This window comes from Lytechinus variegatus, chromosome 16 (assembly GCF_018143015.1).
Source record: "Lytechinus variegatus isolate NC3 chromosome 16, Lvar_3.0, whole genome shotgun sequence".
NCBI lineage: Eukaryota > Metazoa > Echinodermata > Echinoidea > Temnopleuroida > Toxopneustidae > Lytechinus > Lytechinus variegatus.
The window spans coordinates 11,030,624-11,045,922 of NC_054755.1; the positions used below are offsets into that span (position 1 = coordinate 11,030,624).

Consider the following 15,299-nt stretch of genomic DNA (forward strand, 5'->3'; position numbering starts at 1 on the left):
GTTTTTTGTTCAATAACCATCATATCTCTGTAAGTTTATTGGTCTAGTTCATAAAAAGAGGACATAAGAGTAACCATGTATCACTGAACATCTTGTGCGAGTTAGAGTAGTATGCAAAGTCAGCACTGCTGCTATATTGAACCGCGTGATGCAGGTGAGACGGCCAGAGGCATTCCACTTGTTTTTATAACATTTGAAAGACGAGACCTTAGAGCACCTATTAACACCAAAACATAGACATAATAATTTGAAACTAAAATTTTATAGACTTTTCAAATCTGTCCCGTTTTTTTTGATACGCACTGTAGTAAGCAAATAATCATTGTTGGTGAAGGTGATGGACAAACTATCACTTAGGAGGCAAGCTGGATGAAGCTGAGGAAAGATGTACATTCAGCTTGCCAAGAAAGTGATAATTTGACTCGTCACAAAAAATCATGAGATGATTATAATGCTTTATATTCCGCATTGAGAACCAATATAATCAAAGAAACCATTATCAATACGTTTCTAAAAGAAGATTTTTTTTTTTTTAAATCATGGTTTGCTTTGAAAAAAAGAATCCATTGAGAAGTTTATTATGCTTGTTTTACTGCTAGCACATACATGAACTGTGCGCAAGCATCCAAGATCTTGCTCCAGCAAGGTTTATTGTGACCTCACAGAGGAATTTTACTGTCACAACAAAACAATTAAGGGGCAATGCACTTTTATTTTATGCAAAGTTTGACTGCCAGCATGTTTATACACTGCACATGCCTATCTAGATGAGGTGATTGAGGTAATGGACCCCAAAAATGAATGGCAATGACCTTTTCATTTCGCGCGTACTTAAACTAATTCATAACTTCTTATGACCCTATATCGGCTGAAAAAGACCAGCGAAACAAAAAAGGTCCATCACCGCAAGTGATGATTGATGGGGAAACTACCCTTTTTTCATGTAACTGACTTCTGACCAATCCTATAGCTAGATTCTTAGTATGTGGAATATAATTATTATCATCCTCATTATTTTCTCTGTAGTCTAAATACCGCATACATTCGTAATTCCGAAGCTTTGTTATTCCGAAGGTTCTTTATTCCAAAGGTTTGTATTTCCGAAGGTTCGTAAGTCCGAAAACGAAATGAGGTTCATAATTCCTAAGGTTCGTTAGTCCAATAACAAAGTGAGGTTCGTAATTCCGAAGTTTCGTTAATCCTAAAACAAAATGAGGTTCCTAATTCTGAAGATTCGTTAGTCCGAAAACGTAATGATTAACGAACCTTATTTCGTTTTCGGACTAACGAACCTTCGGAACATCGAACCTTATTTCGTTTTCGGATTATGGAACCTTCGGAATAATGCCACGAATGTTCGGATTAACGAACCCTTTTATGTTTTCGGGTTAACGAACATCGAGGTATAGGCAATTTAAGTGTTTCGGAATTACGTAGTGTAACCCTAAATACTACCATCACTATCTACACTATGTTGTCAATATTTTCAACACTACCACCATGCCCATCATCATCACTGTTACTAATATCATTGTGTTTTTGTGCAGTATTTGTTGTGGGGTCTGACCGTGTACCCGTTGGCGGACTCAAGAACATTGGCCTCCACATCCAATGCCTTCCAGTACCTTGTGAAGATATCAACGATGCTCGTGAGATTGAAGACATCCTCACGCGTTTGTTGCCAACAGGCCATGGCTGCGACAATCATGGATTTAAACGTACCTTGCGCCTGCCTATGTATTCCAGCCTTGAACTTGTCGAAGATCGCTTGACAGTTGCTCTGTCCTTTTACGACTGCCCATTCCATATTGCATAGAGTTTAAGACTATTATATAGTTATAAGACTTTTGGGGGGATTTATTTTTATTTAATTGCCCTATCTGAAATAAGTGTATTTAAAGCCTACATATGTATCTTTTGTTTTGGTAAATTCCCACAAAAGTGAACACACTATTCCATTTCATTATTTGATTTTATTAATTGATGTGCACCAAAACGAACATGCTGTAAAGGATACAAACTAAAAAAGTTTTTTAGTGGAAAATTTGTCGATTTTACACCAGATTCGAATTCGATGCGATGCCCGATTAAATAGATTATCTGTCTTTTTTTGTCTTCTTTATTATAAAACTTTTTTTCATTCATGAAATGAGCTAAAATTTCAGGATATCTCTTTCTAACATCTGATTACTAAATATGTAAAGTCAGTGCTCAAATGGCTATTCGAATAAAAGTAAAAAGTAACATTCAAGAGAGAGGGCGCTAGATTTAAATATAAATCCTTTGCCCGTGAGCAAGGGATCTAATCTACAATGCTCTTTTATTCTACTTTCAAATAAATGGAAATGCTAGATGCATTATTGGTAACTAGGTGTGCACATGTTTAAACAAAAAATGGCCAGAAAAAATGTCATATTTAAATTTTAATTGGCAAAAGTCCATTCAATAACTACATGTACTGCACTTTTGTAATACTGTTATGTTCGATAATACTCAAGTACAGTTTACATTACTGACTCATTACCAAAGCTAAAGAGAAGCTTTAATTCTTTCAAAATTTATCTCATATAGTTTGTTCATGTATTCAATTATTATTTCTTTAAAATCTGAAATAGCCATTATTAGTAGGAATTACTTTCTTTTCGATTGCCGTATTTGACTATGCGCAATGTGAAGGCTGAATTTATTCATTTATTCAAATGTTTCCTCAGCTTTTTGTAAAATGGAAAGAGCACTGTACATAACTCTTGATAAAAATAAGACTATAAAATGATTTTTATATTGTCATGTGATGCATCCCAAGACGATTGGTACCAGTGAGTGCTTTAACTCTTTGTGCTATATTCTATAGGGTAATCAGGGGCAGTAACAGGGTATTCTGATAGGGGAGGGCAAGATGACTAGCATTTTGATAGCATCAATCTCTTCTTGATACTCTTCATTCATTCATTCTTCTTTCTTTCTTTCTTTCTTTCTTTCTTTCTTTCTTTCTTTCTTTCTTGCTTCCTTCCTTCCTTCCTTCCTTCCTTCCTTCCTTCCTCCTTCCTTTCTTTCTTTTTTTCTTCCTTTCTTCCAACATTCCTTCCTTTTGAAAATAGAATAGGTTTGTTAAAATCCTGCTTCTTATATCAGAATTTGCACAATCAGATATTTTTTTCAGAATTTATGAAAATGATGATGTAATGATTTGATATTCATACAAAGACATGATCTATGAAAAGTCAACAGAATGTGTATTTTTTCACCATTTCTTTCAAACTTAAGATCTATAAATCAATATCAGGATTCATGAAGTAAGTTTGAATATCACATTTTTGGAATCAGCAAGTGTCTTTTTTTTTAAGACCAAATTTATTAATTTTCATTATTATATTTATAACTTATATATATACTTACTGTACAATATATTTTGATCAAATTATGTAGATAAAATTTCTCGATGTCTGCATTATATACCATCAGTCTTGTAAATAATGATGTATTGGTGATTATGTTTGAAATATATATCAAGAGTTATTTTTATTAGGAATATGGTATACAAAATATAATCGTAATGAGTGTATATATAGTTTTATAGTAGTATAATGTTAATATCATGATTGTACTCAGATTAGTAGCTTAGAACAATTTAGAAATATTAAAAAAATTATTGATACTGTAATTTCAGTCTTTTGACGATCCAATCTTTTGAAATGTAATCTATTGGTTTTTTATTCATAGCTAAAATATTGGCAACTTTAATAATGGTTCTTCTTATTCTTTATCTTTCTGTTCATATCTAAGAGTTAAATTTTTCTCTTTATATCTAAAAATTGTTATTCAGCTTCTGGAATACAGGATGTTTTAATTTTACTGATTTGCTGTACATGTATACGTCAATTTTTGTATAAGAACGGTTATATCAAGTACATACTCTTTTCAATCTAATTTATTATCCTAGATTTTGACCTGGCCCACCTATGCAGTGAGACAGTGGTATTGATAAAAGTCACTCTAGTGCAAAAAAAAAACAATATGAAAGTGATATCTAGTTCAGATATTAGTTTCTGTATTCATATTGTAATATCAGTAATATATGTCACCATTTATTATCCGGTAGCAGCTTTGTCTTAATACAACTAATACATCTTTTTCTGCAATATGTCAAAGATGTAGTTTTTTATTTTTTTATGATTTCAAGCCTTCACTCAAAGTACTTTCATATTATAAAAAAACACAGCTGAATAATATTCTTAAAATTAGTGATTGTATTTTGAAATAATTCAGTTTAAAAATTAAATTAATATTGACCTTGTCATAAATGCTGGTTCATTTGAAATTATTAAATACTTCAAAGTACAAATTATAAAATTCCTTTTTAATTCATTTTTTGGACGTAGGTGTGAATTAGAAGTGTAAGAGACAAAACAATAAACTGGTGCCCAAGGAAAATAAAATAGTATATGGAAATATATATGAAATGTTTTGAAATGTATCGAGGGCAAGGTCGGGTTGGATTAACATTTTCGGAGCTCTTTCATGTTAAGTGTGTAACTGTGAATGTGATACAATCATTGATAATTTTTGAAAAATCACCTCGGTAACATAATTTTTAAACCTGTATGCAGTATTAAAAAACCATTGTCATCATTGTTTTCTTGTCATTATTACTTGGGTATTCGAGTTATCCCAACGTCATAATCGGGATCTGCCGAACATTCGATTACATCATTAGTGTAAATTTTGCTAATCGATTGGTGATTAGCGGCACGCCATTCGAACCATTCGATTAATCGATGTACTGACTACGTGGCTAAAAGACTGGAAATGTGACAAAGAATGATGTATCGTAAATCATAGGCAGAACGGCATTTAGTAAACTACTAGATTTCGTCAAGTTCCAATTTTTTTCAAGAAAGCTTTCTAACTTGTAAGTTGTAGGTTTAATGAGGTTGAAAAAGTTACATTTTTCCATATTGAGTCAAATGTAAAAATTCTACATGTAGTTTGATGTCGCAGAATCAGCCAAAATGGTGTTCTAGTCACCTTAAAAATAATACAACTACAAATCACTTTTGATATGCACCAAATTTGCAAAATGGTTTAGGGATAACCCCCCTTCCCCAAGAACAACATATAATCAAGACGTATAAATTTTATCTGGTTTTCTCTCTCATCTCCGCCGTCTGTATTACTTCTTTTCCAATCCTCCCAGGCAGCTTCGAAAGCATTCCACACAATGTTAACGATCTCTGACGCCTTCTCGCTCGTCGTCACTTCAAATACGTAACAATGAATCGAATCTTTTGTCTTTGACGTAAGCGTCACAGCGCGCGGATGCCTGAGATCTGTTGCACATTGTGCGATACAAAACAACGGTAATGACTCGAGCACATCGCGGACGAGCCCTCGAAAGTTATCGTGCATTTGTCCACGCACAACGTACACGGCAACGTGTGGAATGGTTTGTTGACCGCGGTAACCGCGTCACACATCCGCAGTGACCGCACCGGAACGCGTCTTCCGTAGCGCACATTGAATGACCGCTCCTTTGAAGCGGCTCCTTCGCCTTCAGAGTGGAAATCAGGCCCCCGAAGCTACTCGCCATTTTGTTTATCCATTAGAAGCTAAAATAAGAATAAGCCCCCATTATTAATGAAGGCTTATGAATTATGTATTTCGTACGATGCTCCCTCGTCAACTGTGGTTTAGTACGTGTATTAGACAAAGGTCAACTTGGCAAATTCATTAATGTATTCATTTTGTGGCGCGCTCGTGACGCGAACGATTCAGCAAGCGCAAATCTGAGACGACACATTGCGCGCTATAAAGTATTGATATCACAAGCGATATTACTTAAAACAAAGCATTGGTTGTATTGCGTCTTTTGGGCATGTATTAATTGGTTGTTTGAATTGAAAATAGGCCTATGCTAGTTCTAAAAGGCAGTGGCTTTACAGGCGGGGGGCAAGCTTCCCCCCCCCCCCTGGCGCATTTAAAAATCTTTGCAAAAACCCTGAGAAAAAACTTTTTAAAATACAATTTACTTCAAAAATCCTATGAATCAATTTGAACAAAATGCCCCGTTAGACGCCCCACAAAAAACTCTAAAAGCCGATATCAAATTTATAAAATAAACCCAAAAGCATTCGGCTAAAACTAGCGAAAAACGCGGAGCTCCCCCAGACACGTCCTTCCCCGCTCCCCACACCAATAAATCACCGGGAAAATTAAAAAAGGGGAAAATTAAAAAAGGGGAAAATAAAAAAGGAGAAGAAAAAGTGAAAAGGTCAGAAAGAAAGAAAGAAAGAAAAAAAAAAAGAGAGAAAGGAAGGGAGGGAGGGAGGGAGGGAGGGAGGAAAGGGAAAACATGAAAAAATGGAAAGAAAGAACATAGGGAAAATCGTGAATCGTGAAATACTAATACATTACCATGATTAGCAAGAGAGGGTCGGATATACATGTACAATCACAAGATTTGCCTCAATGGTATGGGCAAGAATGGCGGGAAAATGGTGGGGGGGGGGGGAGGAAAACGGGAAATTAAGGAACTTGAGCCCAGTTTTCTCCCCCCCCCCCCCTCCCCTTCTTTAGATTCTTATTTTCCACTTTAGCTTTTGGCTCTTCCTTAATTTTAAGGGCGCTAGGGTTTGTCAAGTCGTTTCAACGTATTCCTTCAATACTATGATACCGCACTGAATGTATTTGACGTCTATCTGAGCACATTTGACCCCCCCCTTTTTTTTTAAATCTAATTGATATTATTGCCTTCTTAGATAGAGACTTCAAAATAAAGAACCAACTTCTAAACGCTTTAAGTGTATTTTGGCTACCAATGAAAGTCTGTTGACTTTTTGCTGACCTTGTCTTGACCCTTTATATCTTCTGGATAAGGACTTCTTTACCCCTCCAATTATCCTTGTCTGAAAGTGTTAAATTTACAGATACATGTAGAGCCGACATTCTTACAATTTCGGACAGAATATATATTCTAACTTGTCTTGTGAAGTTCACTCCATTGCCCCCCCCCCCCTCAAACTGTGCATTAGAACGTTCTTTACCCCTTCAATTATCCTTGTCTGAATTAAAGTGTTAAATTGCAGATACATGTAGAGCCGACATTCTTACAATTTCGGACAAAATATATATTCTAACTTGTCTTGTGAAGTTCACTCCATTGCCCCCCTCAAACTGTGCATTAGAACGTTCTTTACCCCTTCAATTACATTTGTCTGAATTAAAGTGTTAAATTACAGATACATGTAGAGCCGACATTCTTACAATTTCGGACAAAATATCTATACTATCTATATCTATACTATCTATATATATATATATATATATACAGTGTATTTGCTATACATATAGAACCCAGAGATCACATTTATAAAAATGTGATCATTCACCTTAACAGCTTAACTCTCACTTTGAAATTGTAGGCCAGATTATGCAAGATATGTGTTATATACCTATATACCTCTTCTAATTCAAATTTCTTTTGTAAGATGAAGAGAATTTGTTGTCCCGGTACATTCAACTTTATTTTGAGGCAAATTTGTGCTAGAGTGCTAAAAAGTATCAAATAGCTGTATTGCCTCAATCTACATCTGTTATATGAATGTAATTTATTTTGTAATATCCTGTTAGCTAATGTATATGACTCATTGTAACATTCCTGATTGTTAAGCAAACCCCCCCCCCCAAAAAAAAATCCGGGGACCATTTTTTTTTAATCTTATCTTTTTTTTAAACTTGTTAACGACCTCTATACCAAAAATAGTGGTGTCTTAGATGCAAGAAAATGCCATTTTCACACACAGATTTTCAAAAACTTTCCCTACTGTGGGAGGGGGGACACCCCCCTCCCACACACCCCGTCGCTCGCTCCGCTCGCTTGGACTCGGGCGCTACGCTTCCTCGCATACCACCCAAACTCCCCCTTTATAAAAAGCTGGATCCGCCCCTGTATACCTATTGTGTATACTATCTACAAAGTTATTTATTGAGGAAATATAATAGGCAGAGAGCATGGAAATAAGCCACAACTTCCCTTGAAATATGGAATTACAGAAGAATGGTGAAAACCTCTTGGAAATTAATGAACATAATGCAGATAAATATTGCACATGACAAACAAACCACACTGGTATTTGTATTGCTATTCTCAGAAAAATTATGCCAAACATGTCAAACGACACCTTATCCCCATAAAATATATTTTGAATTGAAGAGTTAAGGGGACTAGGCCGAGAATTAGGAGGAGTGAGAATGTCGACTAAAAATTGTAACAGTATACCAGGATATCAAAAGATAGATTTACTGTTTATGGTGAAATTTTGCAATCAATCTTTGAATTGGGAGAAGATAATATGATAGGTCGAGGAAGTTCAGGCAATCATTTATTATATCAAACTGGTTAGATGTAATTACAGATCAACAATAAGATCAAAGGATCACTTTATATTATAATTCATACTATATTGCATTTAACATTTATATATAATTGAGAATTATTGAAAATTTTGTACTGGTAAATACAAAAATAAGACTACAAATATACAGATATACAAAAAACATGACATTTAATTAATTGATCATAAATATAGGTTGAATAATAGATTTTATATTTTACTCAATTTCAAGGCAAGCTCTTATGCCACACGAGTAATGTGCTTTGTTGATGTTTTCAACAAGAACACCTCAGTTCACATTATGAGAACTGAAAATAGAAATTCATGTGTGTGTTGAAATCCTAGCTTAAATCAATTAATCATGACTGTTATCCGATACTATGTCAAAATAGTTCAAAGTCTACCATTATACACCTCATAGAGGTTATGACTCATTACTTTAGAATTATGCCTTGTTATTTGAAGTATTTTTAAAGAGTACTTGATAGAGTATTTGCCACTGTACTTGTGTCAATTTGATAAAATCATTGACTTATATTCTGGAGAAATTATTGCAAGAGTTTTGTATCATTAAGGGTGTTCCTTGATAGCTGATATTCTGTAAGTAGAAATTCATGATTTGTCATTCGATGGTATGTTTATTTGATGAGTGACAGTGTGTGTATGACACTCTTTGTTTTTATGTAAACTGCAAAAGTTCATGAATTTATTTCTATTCTTTAGTCCCCTCCCCCCTCCTACTTGCACCTCTTCTTTCTCCTATTCTCCTCATGTATGTTATAAGAATGAAAATAAAATGTTTTCTTCCCTCTTTAAATGTGTAGTTGTTTTTTAATTCAAAGCTTACCCACCTTGGATTAGAGGCCGTTTGTCAACCTAGAAATTTTGATTTGCTTTCATTGTGGAAACGTTTAACAGCTCACATACATGCAATGTGTATTCAAAATGATAATTTAATGAAGTCAATGGTCAATTGATAAATATGTAAAGGAAAGTCCACCCCAACAAAAACTTGATTTGAATAAAAATAGAAAAATTCAACAAGCATAACACTGAAAATTTCATCAAAATCGGATGTAAAATAAGAAAGTTATGGCATTTTAAACTTTCGCTTCATTTCACAAAGCAGTTATATGCACATCTCGGTCGGTATGCAAATGAGGAACAGATGACATCACTCACTATTTCTTTTGTACTTTATCATATGAAATGTTTTTATTTTCTCGTCATTGTCATGTGAAATGAAGTTTCATTTCTCCCTGAACACGTGGAATTCCGTTATTTTAACATAATTATTGTGCTTCAGGCAAGGAGGTCCTAATCGTCAAATTCGTAAAAATTGAAATATTGTATAATTGAAACAATAAAAAACAAAAGAAATAGTGAGTGAGTGACATCATCGACTCTCTCATTTGGATGTAACTGGCTCGTTCATATAACTATTTTGCTAGAAATAAGCGAAACTTTGAAATGTCATAACTTTCTTATTTTACATCCGATTTTGATAAAATTTTCTGCTTTGTGCTCGTCTGATTTTTCTCTATTGATTCAAATCAACAATTTTCTGAGGTGGACTTGACCCCCTTTAAGCCCGTCAGTATTGTGCAATGTATTTACATTAGCTTATTCATGTTCACAAGTTCATGTCAAGTTGACAACTCGTTGTATTGAATTAAAACACGTAGGCACGTGTTGAGATAGACAACACAGATCTGCATGCGATATTTATAAATGCTCATGAAAGTTGTGGATGATTTTTTTGATGTTTAATTAAATATTATGGGAGAAAACATTTACAAATTTCTTTTCATCGACGGTGGGTGCATGACCATTTCCCTCGTGCACTTTTTTTTGGTATTTTTTCTTTATCAATTGCATAGTTTTTGGTAGGGAGGAGGAAGGGAAGGGGGCGGTATATCGGGGGCACAATTGCAACTTTTCCCATGCCTCCATATAGCTCCGCACTTGATTAGCAACATTTACAGTTATACCCGTATGTCGTTTACTTTACTCGTTAAAAATGACGGGTATACATAATATTTGTTAAATAACTGAACAAGATAAATTAATAATCCAAGCGGATATTGCATAGTTTTTTGTTCAACATAAGTTTTCCACCAAACCAGTGAATTGTTAAAATTAAACCACTGCCCATTATCGAAGGTGATAAAAAAAATAAAAATCGTGCCATTTATATATTTTATTTTAATATACACCTTACTGATTGCATCAAGCCAAGTGGTTTTATGGGAAATAATTGAGTGACTGGGGTCCAAGTGACGTCATGTAGGTCTTAAGAAGCTGTTTATCGTGGTTATATATCTTTACACCTCCAAACATTTGTGACAATGCAAACTGAATTATGCGCCGACATATATTATTTGGCAGCAAGATTTATCGATCTCGGAATAATTGATGAAAAGAGAGAAAAAAATATAAGAATACAAAGACCTTGATTACATTTATGACCATGGGGATATTATACGCCCAGAACAACGAATGAAAGAAGTGAAGTGATGAAATGAAATTGTTTTGACGGGACATTAATTTCATGTCAACATCGGGAACAGTCCAATGTACTTAATTCTTTGTTCAGTATTTTATTCTCACGAAATGCTTCATTATGATTTAATAAAAACGCCTTCTTTAAATCATTTCTTGTTGCGCTGCTTACTATCGGAAATTTACAGCAGATGTTTAAACAGTATAAAAATGTTTAAAAAACGTTCTCAGTCATGTCAGTTAATCAAAGTTTTAAATATTGTTGTTTAAGGTTTTACCAGCTACTGCAAAGTTCCTATAGTAAACAGCCTCGTATAAAGAATTTAAACAATGTTTTCATTATGTTGTCCAATCTTAATTAAAGTACCATTCATCGGTAAATCATAAACCCAAAGTTTAGAGAAATACTTCATCATGATTTTGTATTCTCTACTTGTTCGCTTGAATGTTGTTTGGACTGTAATTTTCCATCAAAAAGTGGAATTCATTGGTAAATGATAAACCCCAATTCAAGAAATTTTGTCTCTTTATATCACATAGGCCCCTAGACTAAAGGACAATGTAAATTTTGTATAAAATCGATATATAAAATATACCAATTTCTCACTATTTCAGTTCTCTAAACAACTTTTTAGTCTTTCCGTCACTTTCTGTCTCTCAATCTACTTTCTTGACCCCCCCCCCTCTCCCGCCCCTTGAAGGCCAGTCTTTTTTCATGTATTTATTTTCCAAAAGGAAAGAAAGGGAAAACGCCAGACAAAGGAATCACGACTGCTGGATACAAATGATTTTTTTTAATCTACTGAGAAGAAAAGAATATAAAAGTACACTTGTTCTAAATGTACTTCTGAAAGGGTGATATTAACAAACGAGTCTTTTTGGGTGTTTACCCCCAACAAACGGAGAATAATTGAAAATGTGACCAGCGTGAGAAACTGTTATTTATTTAGAGAATTTGCGCAGAAAGGTTAGAAAATGTGCAACGAAGTGATGAATATAATTGACGACCCTCCATTATACAGCAACTTCGGGCCTTATTTCGAGTGTTTATGGTCATGATCATAATCATGAGTCATTAAATCCCAGGGTAGCGGGCTTTCGTTGGTCCTTTACATGAATTTGACTTTCAGAGCACTGTATGGCGGTCATAACGGGGGGGGGGGGGCTTCTAAAGAAGAACACTGTTAAAAAAACCGTGATTTTACAGAAAATAAACAGAAGATTTTGTAGAAAGCAATAACAGATTCATTCTGTAAATTCATAAAACAAGAATTTTTCTGCAACTTAACAGAACAGGTCTGTTTAAAAAAGGGGAAAAGGGTGTTTTATTCAAGGAAATTTGTAAGATTCCATACATCAAGTACCAATTTCCTGTAAGATTACGCAATTCGGTAAGATCACAAGACAGTATTCTCGAGACTCTGCTGCAGGAACTTCTTTTATTTTTTCTAACAGTGAATGAACACACTTAAAATGGATTAGGCAATGAACCATATGTGTTGCTATGTCAGTGCAACATAGTGCAGGAAATACATGATGACGATTTAGCCCTCATGGCAGCCCATATTGCTTCTGAAAATCCCCCAAAATGCATGCTTTGAGGCGACCATACGTTCTACAGTGCGTATCAAAAAAAAGTTTACACTTTGAAAAAGCCCTGGGAATTAAAAAATATGCAATGTGTGGATGATTTTTTCACATACAATCTTGTGTTTGGGTCTCATCTATCTAATGAAAGTAAAAGTTTGGACAGAATGTTTCACTTGAGTGAGCACTGTCCATTTTTGTAAAGTTCGCAGAAATGCTCGTTTTCACGCTGTGTCAAGGGGAAATGGCGAAATCAAACTTACTCTGTGAAACATCTCTCTTACATTTCCCTTGCTCTTGTAGTCAACTGAAATAAAACAGATTCATTCAAGCATTTTGTAACACTTTTGCCACCCAAATTGAAATTACAACACTTTGTAAGCACAACCTTTTATCCCTTTTGCGCCAGCTGGATCTCAGGACATTACTGAATCTGAACAAAAGTTTATATCAGACATCTCCAGCATTTTGTCACTAAGTTTTTATCATTTAAAGTGGGTTTACATTTCATTTTTCATTTAATACTTATTTCTCCACACTTTTCCCAAGCTTAAGAGTGATTAGCAAAATGAAAATCAAGCCTAAGCCATTTCATGTAAATCACAACTCAGTGTAAAGCAAATATCGTCACGATGGCCTCGGTGTGTGGGGGAGTGGGGTGGGGCGCAATACACTCTTCGAAGTGTTTGGGCAATGAAACAAGTTTAAAAAGGTAAAGGATATCTTCAAATCGATTTTAATAGCTAAACTACACGTGTTCTTCATGATTAAGGTCTACTTTTATTCGCATAGCTATTTCAAAGTTCTGCGCAAATCATTTTTCACCAACTTTTCAAAAGTAAGTGGTGCTCACTCAAGCGGAAATATTTTTCGACATTTTAAGTGTCATTTGCTTAAATGGATCTGTACCAAGGTGTAAATGTGGAAAAATCTTCAACAAGTCACTTATGTATAATTTTACAGGATATTTTCTAAGTGTAAACTTTTTTTTGATACGCACTCTAGAGTCGCCTATGCAAGATTTGGCCCCCAAAATAATAATAATAGACAGTTCTTGTATAGCGCATAACACATTATAAATAACGTCTCTATGCGCTTCCAAAGGACTTGGATATTATTACCCTGGCTTTAGCCCAGCAGCCTTTTACAGTGCTGGGGCATTTCAAGGAATAAATTCCTGCCAGGTACCCATTCACCTCACCTGGGTTGAGTGCAGCACAATGTGGATGAATTTCTTGCTGAAGGAAACTACGCCATTGCTGGGATTTGAACCCACGACCCTCTGTTTCAAAGTCCGGAGACTACTCCACTGGGCCACAACGCTTGAAAATGTTCAAGATTATTCAGAAAATCAATATTCTAACTATGGCAGAATAATGATATTTGCTTGTACTGCATAATTATCTGTTGCCCCAAAGGATTAGCCCTTAACAATGAAATAAATAATTCCCAAATTCCGCCAACTCCCCAATGTGGATAAAATTATAATCATGATATTAATGAGGGTCTCGGTTAGTAACAATTATCTCTGAATTCCTATCGAAATTGACATGTTTGCGAATATTCTTTTTTTTCTAATACTTCTCAGAAAGTTCTTGCTTTTGATAGCAAGAAAGCTTGCCAGTTATAGCAACAAGTAATGCAATCAAAAGTGACTCCATTTGTTCTCGCCCATTTAAGCACAGCCTAATTTCTTTAAAATCACACTATAAGAAAGATATATCCATGGATTTAGGGTTCTATTGTTTGAAACTCATCGCATACGGGAAACAACACAACGAAGGAATCTGAATGTAACTTTTGATATTAAGCTCTTTCGTGCAAATATTATAGAAGAATTGGCCAACAGTTAGATCAATAAAGCATCCATCATGCACTTGAGTTTATAATACTGCATAGAACATATAATGACCACAGCAGAACGTATATAAACAAACCGCTGTATATATTTCAAATAAAAAGTTCCATTCCGTGCGTCTGGTGGGCGGGACCCTCAAATCATTGTTCAAAGAAAAGGAGTTACTAAAAATTAACCATTGTTAGAAAAACTGCTGGGAGCACGTCTGCGATGAATATGTTCCCCCATCACGAAAGGCCAAGTTCACACCGGCTAAACTCAGCGAAAGCCTGTTGTGCACAACCCTATTGCAAAAAGGACCCCCATACAGTCAATCCACTATAATGTTATCAGTGATACTGTAGACTAAACTCCATTTAGAGATGTGCCCCCCCCCCTTCGTCACCGAATAACTAGGAACTCATGTCTTTATTTAGCATTCAATCAATACTTGAAGTACATTGTGCATCATCTTTAACTTATTGGATATCTTCATTTTGACTGGCCCTGTTGCTAAGGAAGATACCACAGTTACACAGTGGTATGTATATAATCATGTCCTTTTGATCCGTTTCATAAATTTTTTTTATAAAAACAAATTTGCTATAACAGTTAATTAAAAGCAACTGAAATCATTCACTTTGATTGGCTGACAGTAAATTTGTCATAGACATTGTGCATTTGTTATTGCAACAAGTTTTTAATAAAGTGGGTCCCCGTTTTTTTTTCAAGAAAAAAAAATCGTCCGTGGAAACGGTCTTTTGAGTCCCGCGGAGTGACAAAACAAATTGCAAAATTTTAGGTGTTGCAATTCACGAGTCTATAATAGAAATATCACCTTTGTGAATGTGAATTAGTTTGCTTTTAACTCCTTTTCTTATTCACAGATAATAATGTAGTAGATCTTTGCCGGTCAAGGCAGCTATGTGCTTAGCAAGTGACAACACATGGATTTTACCAGTATTTTGTATTTAAATCATTTC

General features: G+C 34.8%; 1 protein-coding gene across 1 annotated transcript in view; it reads left to right on the top strand.

Moving 5' to 3' along the window:
* LOC121429849 (probable E3 ubiquitin-protein ligase HERC4) overlaps positions 1-2,338 on the top strand; it is a 36,408-nt gene extending 34,070 nt beyond the window's left edge. The window contains exon 21 of the mRNA XM_041627094.1: positions 1,548-2,338. Within this exon, the coding sequence (XP_041483028.1) occupies positions 1,548-1,816 (269 nt within the window). The 3' untranslated portion in view covers positions 1,817-2,338. The remainder of the gene's footprint in view (positions 1-1,547) is intronic.
* The last annotated feature ends 12,961 nt before the right edge of the window (positions 2,339-15,299 follow it).